This window comes from Diadema setosum, chromosome 8 (assembly GCF_964275005.1).
Source record: "Diadema setosum chromosome 8, eeDiaSeto1, whole genome shotgun sequence".
Taxonomy (NCBI): Eukaryota; Metazoa; Echinodermata; class Echinoidea; order Diadematoida; family Diadematidae; genus Diadema; species Diadema setosum.
Window position 1 is genome coordinate 4,612,344 of NC_092692.1, and position 19,719 is coordinate 4,632,062.

Sequence of the window (19,719 nt, forward strand, 5' to 3'; positions counted from 1 at the left end):
CCCATATATATATATATGAATAAATAATATATGTATATACAGTTAAACTCGCCTCAGTCGACATCGCATATGTCGAATAATCGCGTAAGTCGATAATTTTAAAAAGTCCCGATTTTTCCCCATTGACTTACGTGTATTAATTCACTCATAAGTCGAATTTTTTAAGTCGAATACTCGCTTAAGTCGATGAAATTCCAAGAACACTTTCACGGAAAAACCACTGAATTCACTGTGCCTAAGTCGAATAAGATTTTATTGTGTAATAAATCACTGTCAAAATCACGAGACGCCAGTTTTTGTTTACATACAGTATATACCAAAAGAAAATGCGTAAATAAACATTAACGTTTCATTAACGCAAGCGGTTTCACCTGAATCGTTAGTAACGCAAACTAATGATCGGGAAAATTAACGTTTGTAGCAACGATGAGTAACGATCCCTAGCGCAAATTAACGATGTTTCGTTAACATTAACGATAGGTAACGCAAGAACTCACGCGAGATTTTGGTTTTGTAACGAGACCTGGTGAAAGGACGACGTATAGCCCCTGCCGAGTGTAGCGATCTATGCCTTATATTTAGCGGAGTCTTTTCGCGAATCGAATCACGATTTCGCAAATGGTTAATTTGCGACCGGGGTCACCAAAAACGCACGCCGGGCCACCAAAAAAGCCGAATGTTTGCCTTCAGTTTTGGAAATGAAGCGGTAACAATCGGTTCCATAAGATGCTGAATAAATGTCAGATGTTTGCTCTTTTAATTTTGGAAATGAATAACGGTAATATTCGATTCCGTATAATACTAAAATAAAAGTCGGATGTTTGCTTATACTTTTGGAATGTCAGACATTTGATTTTGCATTCGGAAATGAATAAGGATAAAAAAAAAGTATCCGGAAGATGCTGAAATAAATGTCGAATGTTTGCTTTGACGTTCGGATATGAAAAATAATGATATTCAACTCCATACGATGATAAAATAAATGCCGGATGTTTACTTTTACGTTCGAAAGTAAATAACAATTACATTCAGCTCCGGAAGATGCTAAAGTAAATGTCAAATTATCCCTTTGACGTTCGGAAATGAATAACAATAATAATCAACTTCGTACGATGATGAAATAAATGTCGGATGTTTACTTTTACGTTCGAAAGTAAATAACATTAACATTCAGCTCCGGAAGATGCTAAAGTAAATGTCGAATTATCCCTTTGACGTTTGGAAATGAATAACAATAATAATCAACTTCGTACGACGATGAGATAAATATCGGGTGTTTGCTTTTACTTTCGAAAGTAAACAGCAATAACATTCGGCTCCAGAAGATGCTAAAATAAATGTCAGATGATTGTTTTTACGTTCGTAAGTGAATAGCAGTAATATTCTTCTCCATACGATGCTAAATAACTGTCGGATGTTTGCTTTTAAATTTCGAAATGAATAACAGTAACATTTAGCTGCGTTTGATGGTAAAGTTAATGTTTGATATTTGCTTTAACATTCGGAAATGAATAACAATAGTATTCAACTCCGTCCGATGATAAAATGTATGTCTTATGTTTGCTTTTATGTTCGAAAGTAAACAGCAGTAACATTCAGCTCCGGAAGATGCTAAAATAAATGTTGAATGTTTGCTTTGGCGTTCGGAAATGAACAACTATTGTATTCAACTCAGTGCGATGATGAAATAATTTACGTTCGAAAGTAAATAGCATGTAACATTCGACTCCTGAAGATGCCAAAACAAATGTCAGATGATTCATTTCACTTTCGGAAGTGGACAGCAGTAACATTCGACTCCTTACGATCATAAAATAAATGTCGGGTGTTTGCTTTTGAATTTGGAGATCGAATAACGGTAATATTCTGCTCCGTACGATGCTAAAATAAGTAACAGATTGTTTCTTTTACATTTTGAAATGATTAACGGTATCAATCGGCTCATTTAGATGACGAAATAAAAAGCGGATGTTTGCTTTCACGTTCGGAAATGAATAAGGATGATATTCAGCTCCGTAAGATCCTAGAATGAATGTCGGTTGCTTGTTTTTACATTTGAAAATGATTAACGGCAACATTCGGCTCCGGAAGGTGTTAAAATACTTGTAAATGGTGGATGATTGCTTTTACAATCAGTATAACGGTAACTTTCGGACCGAACGTAGGACCGATTTAGTTTTGCTTTTTTTTTTTTTTTTTTTTTTTTTTTTTTTTTTTTTTTGTTCGGGCCACCAAAAAATAAAAATCAGTCATTTTGGGGCCACCAAAATAAAAGTTAGTGTGGAGCCCTGGCCTGCATCAATGTGGATAAAGTGTCTTGCTGAAGGGCAAATATCGGGCACACCGCTCCAGCTCTCGGCTCCAGAGTAGACAACATACATGTACATTATATGTACGTGTGGTGTAACTTTAAGTCGATTTTTTTCGACTTACGTACAAGTCGAAACTCGCCTAAGTCGATGTGTTTTGCTCAGTCCCGAGAAGATCGACTTATGCGAGTTTAACTGTATATATATATATATATATATATATATATATACACACACACACACACACACACACACACACCTCACAAAAAAGTTACTTACCACTTTGTCTTTGGATCATGGCTAACAACTTGTGCACGTATGGTGTGTTGTACTGCACAACTTTTAACACAAAAGAAAATTCAATTCCAAACCTTTTGACACTGTATTTGAAGAAATTGAATACAGAATGTGAGCACAACAGCAAATCATATGCAAATATCCCCCAAATAGAAATTATAGCAGTCCCTTTAAGTTAGTTCACAATTACCTCATGTGCATCATGTGTATATATTAGAACAAATGACCCTTTTTTCTCTCTCTCAAAGTTAATTAGGCACTTCACTTGTTTTCAGAGGAGCATAATGCAAAAGCTTGTCTGATGTAACCATAATTTATTGAATTTATTTATTAATTTGGTTATAGTTGTGCGTGTTTTGATGGCTAGCCCTTTTCCCCTGAGTTGAGAGCATACAATGGGATGAGAGGGAGTAGTTGTGCTGTGGAAAGTGAAAGTATATCGCAACAATTTCTCACAAGCTGGATCCATTGACAGGAGTAAGCCTGTGCCAGGCTTGCTTGTATTTTTCCCACCAGTGCATGGAGGCCTATGGATGGGACTGGGAACCTTGTCCATTCTTCAACAGCATGTTTTAGTTTACAGAATACAATTGTTATTCTAATACCTTCTCTACATTGTGAGGTAGTCTTGGCATATACAGCAGAGCTGACAACCTCAGCAGCCTGAAAATATACTGATGCACACTTTTTGATACATTTCTGAAGGCATAAAATCATCTTTGGTTCAAAACGGGAGAAATGCTATATGCACAGATCAGGATGAATCATATTTAACAAAAATCGAATACCAGTGTATTATTCAACTGGTTGACGAAAACACATCCTGTGGTAAAAGCACTTAGTTTGATGGTTCAGTTTTATCGACATAATGCCATGAAACCTCTCCTCCGTTGCATTTCAAACCCTTTGGAGGGAACATTCTCTCTGTTTCACCCTCCACAAGTCATCATACCATAATATGTGACGCCAAGACTGTCTACCTTTGAAGTGCATGGAGCAGTTTGTGTGTGTGTGTGTGTGTGTGTGTGTGTAGCAATGTCTGCTTGATTATACAGGTTTCTATGTGCTAATTATCATGTGTTACAACGGCGTAGCCAGGATTTCATCTTAGGGGGGGCGGTTAGTCTGCGAGGGAGCGAAGCGACGGAGCCCGAGCGAGCGGAGCGAGCGAGGGGGGGGGGGGGGGAGGGTGTTGGAGGGGGGTGTCCCCCCTCCCACGGTAAGAACTTTTTTTGCATTTGGATGTTGTAAATGGTGCCATTTGATGCATGTTTTTGCGCGTTTTATCGACGTGAAACAGTCCCACTTGTTTATGGTAGCAGTTTATTTTGATGTAGATTATTATTGAACAATTTGCCTATAAAAGGGTATAATTTAGATACACTTCTCGTATTAATTCTTTTCACTGAATATCATGAACGCGACTGAACCCGAGCGAGCGGAGCGAGCGAGGGGGGAGGGGAGGGTGTGGGAGGGGGGTGTCCCCCCTCCCACGATAAGAACTTTTTGCATTTTGATGTTGCAAAGGGTGCAATTTGATGCATGTTTTTGCGCGTTTTATCGACGTGAAACAGTCCCACTTGTTTAAGATAGCAGTATATTTTAGTGTAGATTATTATTGAACAATTTGCCTATAAAATGGTATAATTCAAATATTCTTTTCACTGAATATCATGAACGCGACTGAACCCGAGCGAGCGGAGGGAGCGAGGGGGTAGGGGAGAGTGTGGGAGGGGGGTTTCCCCTCTCCCACTGTGAGAACTTTTTACATTTTGATTTTGCAAATGGTGCAATTTGATGCATGTATTTGCGTGTTTTAACGACGTGAAACAGTCCCACTTGTTTAAGATTGCAGTATATTTTAGAGTAGATTATCATTGAACAATTTGCCTATAAAATGGTATAATTCCAATACACTTCTTGTATTAATTCTTTTCACTGAATATCATGAACGCGACTGAACCCGAGCGAGCGGAGCGAGCGAGGGGGTAGGGGAGGGTGTGGGAGTGGGGTTTCCCCCCTCCCACGGTGAGAACTTTTTACATTTTGATTTTGCAAATGGTGCAATTTGATGCATGTTTTAACGACGTGAAACAGTCCCACTTGTTTAAGATTGCAGTATATTTTATATCATGAACGCGACTGAACCCGAGCGAGCGGAGCGAGCGAGGGGGAGGGGAGGGTGTGGGAGGGGGGTGTCCCCCTCCCACCATAAGAACTTTTTGCATTTTGATGTTGCAAATGGTGCAATTTGATGCATGTTTTTGCGCGTTTTATTGACGTGAAACAGTCCCTCTTGTTTAAGATAGCAGTATATTTTAGTGTAGATTATTATTGAACAATTTGCCTATAAAATGGTATAATTCAAATACACTTCTTGTATTAATTCTTTTCACTGAATATCATGAACGCGACTGAACCCGAGCGAGCGGAGCGAGCGGAGCGAGCGAGGGGGTAGGGGAGGGTGAGAGGGGAACCCCCCTCCCACGGTGAGAACTTTTTACATTTTGATTTTGCAAATGGTGCAATTTGATGCATGTATTTGCGTGTTTTAACGACGTGAAATAGTCCCACTTGTTTAAGATTGCAGTATATTTTAGTGTAGATTATTATTGAACAATTTGCCTATAAAATGGTATAATTCCAATACACTTCTTGTATTAATTCTTTTCACTGAATATCATGAACGCGACTGAACCCGAGCGAGCGGAGCGAGCGAGGGGGTAGGGGAGGGTGTGGGAGGGGGGTTTCCCCCCTCCCACGGTGAGAAGTTTTTACATTTTGGTTTTGCAAATGGTGCAATTTGATGCATGTTTTTGCGTGTTTTAACGACGTGAAACAGTCCCACTTGTTTTAGATTGCAGTATATTTTAGTGTAGATTATTATTGAACAATTTGCCTATAAAATGGTATAATTCCAATACACTTCTTGTATTAATTCTTTTCACTGAATATCATGAACGCGACTGAACCCGAGCGAGCGGAGCCAACGAGGGGGGAGGGGAGGGTGTGGGAGGGGGTGTCCCCCCTCCCACGGTAAGAACTTTTTGCATTTTGATTTTGCAAATGGTGCAATTTGATGCATGTTTTTGCGCGTTTTATCGACGTGAAACAGTCCCACTTGTTTAAGGTAGTAGGATATTTTAGTGTAGATTATTATTGAACAATTTGCCTATAAAATGGTATAATTTAGATACACTTCTTGTATTAATTCTTTTCACTGTATATCACGAACTCGACTGAACCCGAGCGAGCGGAGCGAGCGAGGGGGTAGGGGAGGGTGTGGGAGGGGGTGTCCCCCCTCCTACGGTGAGAACTTTTTGCATTTTGATGTTGCAAATGGTGCAATTTGATGCATGTTTTTGCGTGTTTTAACGAGTTGAAACAGTCCCACTTGTTTAAGGTTGCCGTATATTCTATTGTAGATTATTATTGAACAATTTGCCTATAAAACAGTATAATTCAAACACACTAGTCTTCTTGTATTAATTCTTACACTGAATATCATGAACGCTGTCTGTTCAGCAATCAAACAGAAAAAGCATGCACACGAGGGTGTAGATAGGGGCATATCCCCTCCCACACGAAGGTGATTTTGCGTTTTCAGACCTGAAATTCAGCGATCTGGTGCAAATTTTTGGTGCAACACTTTTTCATCAAAGTGTTAAAATCACGGAATTTAGCTCTTATTCCGAATGTGCACCATCTGTGCGTATGTATAAAGTCTAGTGAGGTAGAACTTAGGGGAAGGGGGATTCCCCCTCCCGCTCGCGGAGCTTTTGCGTTTTTAGAATTGAAATAAAGCGATCTTGGTATAGCCACAGTCTACTTCTTTGCATGGCGGGGGGGGGGGGGGACAGGAAGAAGGCGTTGGCGAGTGTTATCTCCACTCTTCCCTTCCGATGGAGCTTGTATCTTTTTAAGGCTGAAATTGAGATATCTCGTATACGCATAATAAGCATATTTGATGGAATCAACATTTGGGTAATAAAAAAAAAAATGATGGGAGGGGGGGGGGGGCTGAGGGAGGAAAGGGTCGATTAAAATGGGAAATTCCCCTTATACATGAGGGAACCTTCAGTGTTCGGAATATTAGTGAAAAGTCTTGTGCACTCAGAATTATTCAGAATTTTTTTTAATCTAAAAAGTGTACTTAGCTAGGGAAAGCGGCAAAGAGGGGGAGGGTTTGGGAGGGGGTATCCCCCTCCCAAGCACGAGAGATTTTGCATATTTTGAATTGAAATTCAACGATCTGGTGCACACTTTGAGTGAAATATTCAAAAAAATATATCTTATTTGATGAAAGGTTGCAAAGGAGACCCGCTTCATGTGCATGCATACAGTATACACGCATTTTTTTTTTCCGTCTCCCAACTCCTCGGTCCAAATCTTAGGGGGGGCGACCGCCCCCATCGCCCCCCCCTGGCTACGCCAGTGTGTTACTGTATGTGGTACACATTGGGTGGCATTTACAGATTGTACAAATCTGTGATTTAAGGCAAAAATGCAGTCTGAATTTCAAAGAAAGGAATGTTACAAGAACCATTTGAGTACTCACTACTTCTCTAACATTTGTCACAGGCAGAGGCAAATTAGGTAACTTTGTGTCTAAGTTTTCCTACTGTGTGTCTCTCTGTGTAATGTGTGTTGGTGTATGCATGAAGTATAAATATTGCATGTAGATGTATAGTCAGTCTGCTTTTACAGAGTGCAAAGGGAAAAAATTAGTGCAGCGAAACCTCTCTATAGAGAGGTGGGAAGTAACAAAACCCTAATATAACAAGATGATTTTGCTTGTGCCAACAGTTTACATTTCTATGTTTTTAACTCTACTAAAGTGAGAAATCTGATATCATGGTTTTTAGGTAGAAAATATACTTTAAGATGAGGTTCCTGTGCACAATACATTCAGTAAGAATGCATAGTGAAGGCTAAGACATAGGGAACAGGATTAGAGAACAAAACGTCAGGATAAACAATGCGAGGACACAACATTTGCATATTCATATTTTCTTTTATTTCTCCTCCTCCTGTTGTCGACAGCCGACTACAAAAACAATATATGAAGAATTTTCGCACATACACTGCTGGAAACCTGACAACTTGATGCGGACTGCAATGTGTAAAGTTTACACTGATGTTTCAGCATGACCAATCTTGACATTGACCAAAAAGAATCAAGAAAATCAAAGGACTTTGTCCTCTTCATGGACTTCCATGACAGAATTTATTAAAAATGGACAAATCACAAATGACCTCAGTACTGTCAACAATGTGAGGCCTCTACGTAATTTGTTCCTTTATCAATAAAGACAAGTAATGTGCAGTTTCATCAAAAAAGAAAAGGTGTTTGATGTATGGAAAAAAAAAAATCTTGCATAAAGCATAAAAGCAGTGTTTCAAAGGAGGCCCTCACCTATCAGTTCATATTAAAGAGAATCCATGACAATCCTATCCACTACCCCCTCCCATCCCCCCCCCCAAAAAAAAAAAAGAAAAAAAAAAAAGAAAAGAAAAACCCATGCCATATTATTAAGAGTCTCTGTCTCAACCCCTGTTCTTTATATTCTCACAGCCTATCATGATGAATATCATCAATGCTGTATAACAAGATTACTGGAAGAGAAGCGAGAGCACAGCAGCTCACATATTGAAAGACAAACCTCCCCTATCACTTAAAGGGCCTATCTTACTGGAGGAGACTACGTCAAGACTGCTGCAACTGATCAGTCATTGCGACTCTTGCAACTCTAACGACTCAGAAATCACTTGCACTAACAACAAGAAGGCAACTCCATGGCAACATCTATAACATCTCCGAACAAGGTGACAACTCCTTCGCCTGGAAGTCACAGAGACATCACTACGATGTCTCAGAGATGTCTTCTCAGTTGTGGAGATGTTTCCACAATGTCTTCGTTAGGCCGCTACTGGGTCTCCACAAGGTTGCAGAGACATTTTGGAAAATCCCAAGAAACTAGGCTAGTCTCTAGGAGACGTCGCAGACGCATTGCGGAGACATCTCCGCGACCAGCGAGACTTGAGTCATCACCAGGCCATCATCTAGTCTCCAAGGCAATGATATACTCACTCACAGATGACTAGTTTACTAACATATTCAAATTTTATGCATACCTCTACATAAAATGTCGTTTCTGATGGCCAACAAGCTTGCCCAAGGCTTGCCTGACAGAGCAACAACTAATGTATGCAGGGTGGATTCCAATCATTAAAATGTGTTGAGCATGTACAAGTGGATGGAATAGCCAGTTACTACCTCATCAGAGGAAAAAAATGAATACATAGGTAAATTGACCTATTGGTGAAATAGATACCAGCTGCAACAAAAAATAAAATGAATGATCTGTCATAAACCATAGACTACATATCATTTGTGCAATAGCCCTTTTAGCACAGAAATATGACTATGGTACACTTCTGTCGACAAAGTTTCATAAATAAATGGCAATCATTCACTGGTGATTGCATCGTCTGGTATGCGATGCCATGTGAGGTGTTGTCATTCTACGCTGTTGGAAGGCTACCAAAAATTGGTAACACGAGTGCAAAGTGATATGTGAATGGCAAGTGAAGTACAATCCCTGTACAGATTAATATATATAGATATATGTATTGAAAAGCTATCAGGGATTCATTTTTGTTATGTTTTTTAACACTGAATTCATCCTTTCAACTTTGGCTCTTCATGGAGGGAACCAGTCCATGGATGCGTCGTTGCTACGCCAAACGCGCACAGACACACTGCGCAGTTACCATGCACTGTGGCAACAACTACCACCAGTTTAGACGCATTCCATCACAAGCAGGTTAGTTTTGAAATCCGTCCGACCAGGAGCAGACGTATACCCTTGTGTGTATGTCTGCTTCAGAAACAGATTTTAATCTAACATCACATCGCATCCTGGTCGCTGATGAAGAATGCGATGACTAACCAGTTTGGTGTCTTGTTTCTATAACATGACAGCGCTTTCCTCTTCAGGATAAATCGATTTTAGATCTAATGCTATTTTAGGTTTTTATCACATATGCATATATATATATATATATATATATATATATATATATATATATATATATATATATATATATATATATATTAATGTTATCGAGTGTTAAGATTTCTATGTTATCGAGTGTTAAGATTTCTATGTTATTCATATATGAATTAACGACGTGTGTTCTTCCAGTATCTTCTGTGTTTCATTTTGAAATGTGTGGTGTATGTATGTGTAATTATGCATGCCACTTGATTCATGAAGAGTTTCAGTTTTATGGACAATAAATACATGAAATGAAATGAAATGTATGAATATACTAAAATATTATAGTTCTACTTTTGGGGAAGGCATTTGCCATGACCTTTGCTCCTTCTGCTAATTTGATTCAGAAGTGACAACTTTTTTGACCATGGAGAGTAAAGTTACATAAATCATTGTGTGAAATGCGCTATATAAAAACCAGCTATTATTGTTATTATTATTATTATTATTATTATTATTATTATTATTATTATTATTATTATTATTGTTATTATTATTAGTATTATCATTATTTATTATTAATAATAACAACAACAACATTATTATTATTATTATTATTATTATTATTATTATTATTATTATTATTATTATTATTATTATCATTATTATTATTATTATTATTATCACTATTACTATTATTATAATAATTATTATTATTATTATTATTATTATTATTATTATTATTATTATTATTATTATTATTATTATTATCATTATTGTCATCATTATCATTTCACATCTGTCCAAAGAAAACCCCCCCAAAAAAACAAAACAAAAAAAAACTAGTGGTCACTGAACAAACTTACAAGCTTACTTTGGATTGACGTGATTAACATTGTGGCTAAAGAAGGGTCAAGAGCAATCCACAGACTCCTGCCTTGGACTGGTTCAGGAAATTTGCACAAATCCACAAACTGACCTATCGGTTGTCCGGAGTTGACCGTACAAGTCGCCTCTTGATTGCAGAAAAGCTTTCACTTGACCCCCATGTAAAGGTAATTTTAAGTTCAATTATCAAAGCCCTGTTTTCCCAATGAAAATGCCTGGTACATTTGTACATTGGCTGAGATACCCTTTAAAGGCTGCAAACTGGTACATGAAAAAAAAAAAAAACATTGCAAAGCATGCCAGTCATTTCTGTAACAGTCAAAGTCACAGGGCTAATCAAAGTGTAAATGAGAAACCGTTTGTTTTTGTTTTTTTCAGGAAAGTTGAAGACTCTCGAGTCAAGGCATATTCCAGCATGAACAAACAGGGGCAGATCCAGAAATTCCGTAAAGAGGGGGCGCCTTTACAAATTTAAAGGGGGCGCATGCACCCCCACATTTTTTCTTTTCATTTCTTTTGTTTTAACAAAAAAATAAAGGGGGCGCGTGCCTGTTGCACTCCCCCTGGATACACCACTGACAAAGATCCATGAAATGGGTGAAAGTGGATTGCATCCACAAATAATGCAGTTAAACCCGTACTTACATGATTTCTCGACTTGCAGAATTCTCAACCCAAAAAGAAGAAAAAAAAAAAAGCACTGCCGAATGATGTAATATATAATATTTTCTATATGTGTTGCTCTTCTTGTTCATTCTAAAAATGCTAGTATCTTTCTATCATATCTATCTATATGCAAAGTTTATAATTCTATGAGGAACCATCTGGTTAGGACAGAGTTAGGGTGCAATATTGCATCCATCTGTTTCATGCAAATCACATCAAATAAATATAAGACTTCATCGATAATATCCACATTTATTCCATCATACCATGTGATGCTAATCTGCATGGGGCTCCAACCGTAAAATGTTGGGACTCACTGGTTGGTACACATTTGCCCTCAAGTGAACTGTCGCTGGCACAAAAGTCTGAGTCTCTGTAATTCATTCGTACATCAAAATTTTGTTTCACAAATTTGAAATTACATTCACCATGGCTTTAATGAACTGGGATGACTCAGGAACAATACCTTTGCCCCCACCATACAGCAACTGTCCCAATTAATGAGTTCACACAGACAAGTGTATTCGCATTGATATGTGTTCACACTGATGTGTTCACACCGATGTGTTCACAGCACTGTGTTCACACTGATGTGTATTCACACTGATGTGTATTCACACTGATTCGTGTTCACACCGATGTGTTCACACTACTATGCGTTCATGCTGATATGCGTACTATGCATTCTTGCAATGTATATACCTTTATATGCATTATATCTTGCATCCAGGAGGGAGATTTTTGTCTCAATTTAGCAACTGTCCATATTCATACATCCACACTGATATGTTTTCACACCAATATGTGTTCGTACCCCTAGTACCTGTATATGTGAATTCACACTGACCTATGTTTACACTGATATGTGTTCATACTGATATGCATAGTCACACTGACATGTGATAACACTGCTATATGTTCTCATCGATATGTGTACTATGCATTTGTATGTATGATATGCATTATACGTGTACCATGAATTTGTACAATATATACTTTCCAAATTTTCATTTTGTTTAATACCCATGGCTACAATGCATTGTACGTTCATTGATACTTCTCCCTTTGGTATGATGAATTTTATATGAAAATTGCTATTTTGGTATGAATATTTGATAAGAAACGTATCCCATTAGGAAAACTGAAGTCTAATCCTGTATAACCCTTACTATGCTTTGTTTGCCAATCAATTAACAAAGATGTTTGGAAACAAACTGTCGATAAATAGAGATTTCCTAATCCCCTTAATCCCTATTAGGTTACCATAGCCTTCCTGTAGAACTGGGGCACATTAATATTGCTACACCTGAGTGGGCTTGCTAATCTACAGTCAGTCATTATGCATGTACCAAGGGTATTATAAATATGTCACTGAAATCACTTCTGCATATTACTTGACAATTGTGCAAAATACAGTGTATATGGGTGACTACGGTACACAGGTGATCATTATGTGCAGTCACTCATAGCGTGTTTGTGATATAACATGTACAATGTAGTTATCGAATGAGCAATCCTAAAATATGGCTGATTCACAGCCATTTAGGAATTTCTACAACTTTTACCGAAGACAGAAAATAAATATCACAATGTCATGTAGAAATAAAATGTATACTGCATACAGGGAAGCAAAAGTACTTGTACTTTACACAGATATTTTTCAATTCTATAAAATGTCTCTTAATAGCGCATGCTTGAAATGTAACAAGAAGAACATTACTTGAGGTATTGGATCAACAGAAGAGCAGAAAAAAAAAAGAAACAAAAGAAGGCATAGCTCCAGTTTTTACACAATTCAAAGTTTGTTTTTTGAGGCTCCTGCATAGAGAAACAAAATAAACCTCTTGCACAGAGATATACAAAAAATGAACTATAGTTCTCCAACACATCATAAAGTGCATATATAATAAGACAAAACTGAGGAAGAGATCCATCAAACAGAATGCAGACACTGTCTTCAAAATCCAGCTCACAGTAGAACAATGTATCAATCAAATTAGCTTCATAGCAATCACCACAGATTGTCATTTACATTGCATATCAACAGGTGGGTAATATCAATAATTAGTTTTTTTCCAACAATACATGAAATCAATATTCAATTCAGCACCTAACACATGCTTGGTAGAAAAAGAAATAATCAATTATGCATGAATTATCAATACATTAAAAAACACAAAAAACTTATCTATAGCATGACATCTTCCTGAAAACATTTCACTGCTTTTACACTCCAAGTGTAAATCGATCCTGAGGATGATATATCATACATAATTACATTATTTCATCTGTACACAGATTTTTACATCACCAATGTCATTCTTACATTTTTACATTACCAATGTCATTTTTACATCGATACCGATGTCGTGCTCTTGCATGAAGATTTATACACCTCGTAGTATTATTTTCACATTTTATAACATCTGCATCTATTTGCGTTAGACTTTTGTCACCTCTCCTGTGTGATCTTGATAAAATGCCCACATTGGATGAGATACAAAGACATTTATTTTCTGTACTGGTGTAAAGCTGGTGCACTGTACCAGACTCTACAGGTGTAGTTGCTATGGGATACACTAACTGAGTTGGCTCAGTGGGGCTCATGCTGGCTGTGCGAAACCACATGAAGGTCACAATGTCACCACAAGAGCCATCTGCCTCATTTTCCACTTAACTTGTTTGTTGTGTGTTATGTTTTCTTGTGAATTGTGGCAACAAATAATAATCCAGCACAATGTATACTTCAGAAGGATCAGGTCAACATCCTGTAGCACCATTACGTTCCACTACCAGCTGATAAAGATCCACAACCGCATGTTCACCTGAACCACTCAGCGAGACAGTTGGGCTACTGATGTACAGATCATCCATCGACCACAAATACGCATCATTAATTCAATGATTGCACGCTTTTGAAGGACATGGATTATTGCCCCTTTCCCCCTGCTGCTAAATGTGGTACTGATGGGGGGGGGGGGGGGGACTGATAATTCATTGATTTTGTGCCATAGAACTCAATGCTATTCATGTCATGTTTAGAATCTACAAATAAAACACATCACTGAAACAAACTCATCAATATGATGGGATGATACGGACAACTTATCAATGCAGCATATCACACAAGATATGAATAAAAGCTGTTCCATGTGTCATTCCCTACAGGAATATCTACAACTATCGTAGCTTACAATGAGTGCAGCTATCGTGGCAATGGTGCCGTAGCTCCCATGTACCTTTGAGAACTGCAGGTATTCCTAGCAGGCATTCCTATGGTTGCCTAAAAACTGTAACACTGTGGCAGCTACTACTGTCATGACGTACAGCTGGGAAGCCCACTTCACTACAGAAACCAAAGGCTGCCACGTGTGTGTACAGCTACCCTTATTACACAAGGTATCACATTGACACAGATGATGGATGAATGCTGCGAAACAAGGACAAATAGTTTTTACAGTCTGCTCCAAGGATGGAAAGCAATCTCCACATTTTGACCGCAACCAGCATCTACACATCCACCTCCGGCTAGTGATGTGCACTCAATCTTCCGGTTTCAGTACGTGACTTTGCTACATCTTGCAGACTCCCATCTCCTGTGAATCATGACACTTCTTTTTTGATACAAAACTAAAGAAACAAAAACAGCATCCTGGGTGATGCAGCCGTGGCGCAAGTTTCACTACTAGGTGAGACTCATTGCGTAGCTTCTCATTCTGCCTCCTGGCATCAGATTCGAGGGTTCTCGACTCAAGGAGATCTTGGGCTATCCCCTTAACACTTCCTCGACCCTGATTCATGGCCCACATCTCCTCTTCTTCAGTCCCACACCATGTAGTTTTGTGTCTTCCTCTTCTTTGCTTTTCTTTCTCCTCCCACCTGGGAACCTAGTAACACATATAAAGATAATAGCAACTACCACAACACCAAGAGACACGCTCTAGGACTGATTGATTATTTGTTTTTCTAGACTGTTGCCATAGAAACTGGAATCATTGCCACTTGATTACAATGACTGCAGGGTTTCACTAAGTATGCCACTGGATCATTACTTTGGTGCATGTCCTAACCAGTTCAGGCATTAATTACCAATTGAAAAATATTGAGCAACCTGTATTATGCCTGTATCAAGACAAACTGGGGGTAGATAATATGTAAAGAGGACACATTTTGTAATGACTCTGCATCAACCCACTGGGTAAGAGGTCACGGCTCTCTATTTCGTTCAGCACTTTTCAATTCAAGCATCTCATACCGGGAATAGGTGATGATGTAAGAAGAGATTCATTCTTCAAGAGGCTGTGCGTCTGGCTTTCAGACACACTTCCGCGTTCCATTCCAAGTAGGCAGAAATGGCTCATCGCTCTAGATAAATATGAAGTGGGCGGCAGGGAAGATGACAGATGCGCATCACTCTCTTTTGGTGAGGTTATTAGAACAAGCGGTGTCAAGATCAAGGAAAGAGGAAACAACAAGATAAGTAGAAGACAGTTCCTCCTATTATCTCAGGACTCCCAAGTGTTCCCGATTTTATGACCTCAGCAGATTCCATATTGCCCTTGAGAATCTATTTACGCAGTTCTGGTAGTTTCGCTTTCGTTTTCCTGACTAAAACTAACAAAGTGAGAAGCGGGTTGTAAGGAGCATGCGGTGATTGTTGGATTTTTGTTTGTTTGTGCAGGAAAGCCCTACTTACTGTGATTATGACAGCTTGACGCGATTCCATCATTCTGAAGGTATGCACGAACATTTGAAGAATTAGCATGTCTCATTTACCATACATTCAGATATCATATGATCATGAGACTCCCATTTTGGGATGGTGGTCTGCATTTGCCTTTCAAATGTACAGTGAACGCACTCAGTTCCACATCACTACATTTTGTGAGCTCATCTCGCACTCGAAGTTTACCCAATCCACACACACACACTCACACAAACATACTAACAGGTAGTTCTTGGCCTCTACAGTCCCATCCCTTCACTTTGACGTCAGGCTCTGCAAGAAGCCCGCCGTACCGTATTCTGCTTCATACTGCATTTCATCCCACAGTACTTGGGTTTCTTCAGTCCCATCTCTTCACTTTTGATGTCACGCTCTGCAAGAAGTCCCGCCCTAATGTACTCTGTTTTATACTGCCTTTCATCTCACAGTACTTGGCCTCTTCAGTCCCATCCCTTCACTTTGATGTCAGTCTCTGCAAGAAGTCCTCTGTATTGTATTCTTGTTTCATACTGCCTTTCATCCCACAGTACTTCGCCTCTTCAGTCATCCCCTCACTTTGATGTCAGGCTTTGCATGAAGTCTGCCATATTGTACTCTGTTTCGTACTGGCTTTCATCCCACAGGTCACCAAGGTTGGCGAGAATGGTGTTCATGGACTGCTGTCCCTCCTTGGCTTTGCCACCATTACCATCAACCATGGCATCTCCTGGCCCCGTCGGTCCACTCTGTAGAAACATGGACAAGCACATGGGCAAAATTAGGACTCAATAGGAGAGAGTAAAAGGCGTCACATGAAAATATTTGTGTTGAAAGATATTGGAGGTAAACTCTTTATGTGCCATGGTAAAAACCTCCTGTGTGCCATACTATTCCGAGACACCAACATTGTCATGCTTTGAGAAAACCTACTGTTTTTCAAATCTTTGCTACTTCTGTAGATTTATATGAAGCTGGACATATAGTGTGTAAAGTTGGAGAGAAAACTCCAAGCTTTGCTTTGATATAAATCGTATGACAAATCTATAATTATTTTTCTTTCAAGTGACTAGTAGCTAAATTACTGTAAAGGCATGACTTTTGCACACTAAACAGTGACAGAAACTTAGAATTTACACACAAATCCAGTAAGCAACTACGCTTGTTAGTCAATCACCACACAAAATGTAAACTTTATGTGAGACAAACGGGAGCATGAGAAGTACTTTCATTGTACTGCGCCATTTGGCCATCAGTTTGGGCGGGTTTGTGCGTTTGAGCAGAATATGCGAAGTTGGCACGCCATCATGAGTCGGACGTGCGAACATAGCACATAAAGAGTTAATCATATGTGACCGTGCATCATAAAAACAAACAAAAAGTCGCCAGACATGAAAATTTAGGTAGAGCACAGCTTTAAAATGATGTATTTAACTCAAATCAAATGGACGCTCCTAACCTATCTAAATATTGGAAAGAAAGCACATACTCAGGAAAGGTGTGAACTGAGAAAGGAGGCTCTGAATTACAGTGTCTATTCAAGCGCTTAATCTTTACCAAGTCGTACTGGCTGTGAGATGAATGGAACAAAAACAGGATGTAAACCACCGGAGTAACAACAATGATGGGATTATCAGATCAAACTGAAATTGAGCATGCCTTATTAACACATTCTGTCCATAATTAATGCCAACTTTCAAAGCAGTAGCATCATCCTTTCAAAAGTTATTAGAGTTGAAAGTGAAGAGTGCGTACAAGGCTTTTAAGAAATAAAACCGGGACTCTAAAGACACACCTAATCACACTATTCTACCAAAAAATGTTTCAGATTTAAACTGCTAAAAAACACACTTTACTTCCCGTTTTATGATCCCAACTTTTAGCTTAATGTAGAAGAAGACTTGCTCTTTCAGAAAATATGAAAAAGTCAAAATCGGCTAGGTTGACCCATTTCACCTATTTTCAGTCCTCACACAAAATCAGTGTGTACAACTTTTTGTTTGTTTTGTGATGCACGGTCACATATTGTAAAGCACTGAGTGGCACAGACATTACATACAGTTGTACATTTATGTGCCTGCTCCAGTTCATTGACTATAGGGCAGCAAAGCATAAAAAGTGCAGAAAATCTACAGGTATAACATCCATGCCCTTGTTCTTCTGTAATTGTTTCAATCAGAACATTGTCCCCATGACCCTGCAATGACATTCAGTTTTTTTTTTTTTTGAAACATGCCTGGCATGCTCTACATGATATCCTTGATTTAGAATGTCAATGTACAGGTGTCCTAGAATGCACTTATATGTCATTGCCCTTAAATGTTTATTGTGTACACTACCTGACCTTGGCTTAACATTGCAATTGACTATGAATTTTAATACTCTGTACGACCATGCCAAGAAAGCAGGGAAAAATGCCATTCCTGCCTAAAGCCAAGCCAGTAAACTATCGCCTTGACTGAAGAGTAAGAAGTTCATTGCCTGCATTTAAATGCATTACTTGAATTGCACTGAACTGAAATGGTACATAATATTACTCTTCATAAGCCTTGTGGTGACCACAGGTAGTTACTGTGACTGTTTCTACCCTCATTACATTGTATGTTACATTTCCACTGATTCAGTTGTTATGCCAACAACTGTAAAAGATTGACAAAATATTACCAACAACAATGCCACATCAAAATCCCACCATTCTTTAATATAATTCAAACAACACTTCAGAATTAAGACATTTTTGGAGTATAACTTCAACTGGATATCACTAGCAGATGTTGTGTCACATAGAAGATAGCCGTTTTAGCATGGTTCCATTATTTAACTGCATTGTGATACCTATCCAAATGTAGTCCTAGCTGTGTGCATCTCTGCAGATAATTCATATTAGTCAACGAAACAAGAGCTCTGTAATATTTTCTCATGGCTAATCTATGATGTTCAGTAATTGAAAACACACACCATAATCATGATACGGACATAAATCTCTGGAAAGTGCAAGCATAGCGAAAAGAAAAAAATAATCACTCACATGATCTCTCACGCTATTAAGTGACAAAGCAAGTGCACTAAAATCAAGGACAACATTTAAAATCTCAATGTCTTGATATATATGTTTCTGATCATGAACTATGAAAGATTTGTATTTCTTACCACCAGAATTGCAAGGGAAAAATTTATAAAACAGTGCACTTCAGAGTTTTGCAAGTTTATACTGGTTTCCAGCATCATCCTGACTCTGGCATTCGCCAATTTTATGACTGTCACTTTCAATATTTGACTCACGGCACAAGCTATTCATATTAATCTTTTAACTCTTCATAGGATAAAATCTCAACAGAGACATATACCAGAATGTATGTGTACAACACAAATGTAGATGATTTTTGATAGGGCTGTCTGTAGAGCAAAATAGGGATGGGTGGAATAGAAACACAATAAAACTGTTATCTCAAAGAAGAAAGATACATGTGCTAAAGGATATGCGCTCATAGAAATATGACAGGTTTCATTCAATGAATAATAGAATAATAGGAGGGAGAGTTTGTGCGAGTTTGTTCATGATGAGCACAACACGCAAGCCTTGTGAATGTTGGCACACTACATCACAAACAACTGATATCAAAGAATACCTAAACCCACAGAGCAATGTGGATTGAGTGAAAGCAGCAACACTACCAGAACACCACATCAGTGAAAGTTTTAGGAAAATCGGACCATTGATGCAAAAGTTATGAATTTTTTAAGTTTTGGTGTTGGAACCACTGGATGAGGAGACTACTAGAGGTTATGGCATCATGTGTGGACAACAATATAAAGAAAATTAAAAATGAAATCCACAAAAATCAACTTTTCTAGC

The 19,719-nt window shown here is 38.4% G+C and overlaps 1 protein-coding gene across 1 annotated transcript in view; it reads right to left on the bottom strand.

The window, feature by feature from the left end:
- Nucleotides 1-16,196: 16,196 nt before the first annotated feature.
- The window catches only part of LOC140231711 (TATA-binding protein-associated factor 172-like), a 93,088-nt gene continuing 89,565 nt past the window's right edge, over nt 16,197-19,719 (bottom strand). Inside the window, exon 39 of the mRNA XM_072311865.1 lies at nt 16,197-16,612. Coding sequence (XP_072167966.1) covers nt 16,439-16,612 — 174 coding nt within the window. The 3' untranslated portion in view covers nt 16,197-16,438. The remainder of the gene's footprint in view (nt 16,613-19,719) is intronic.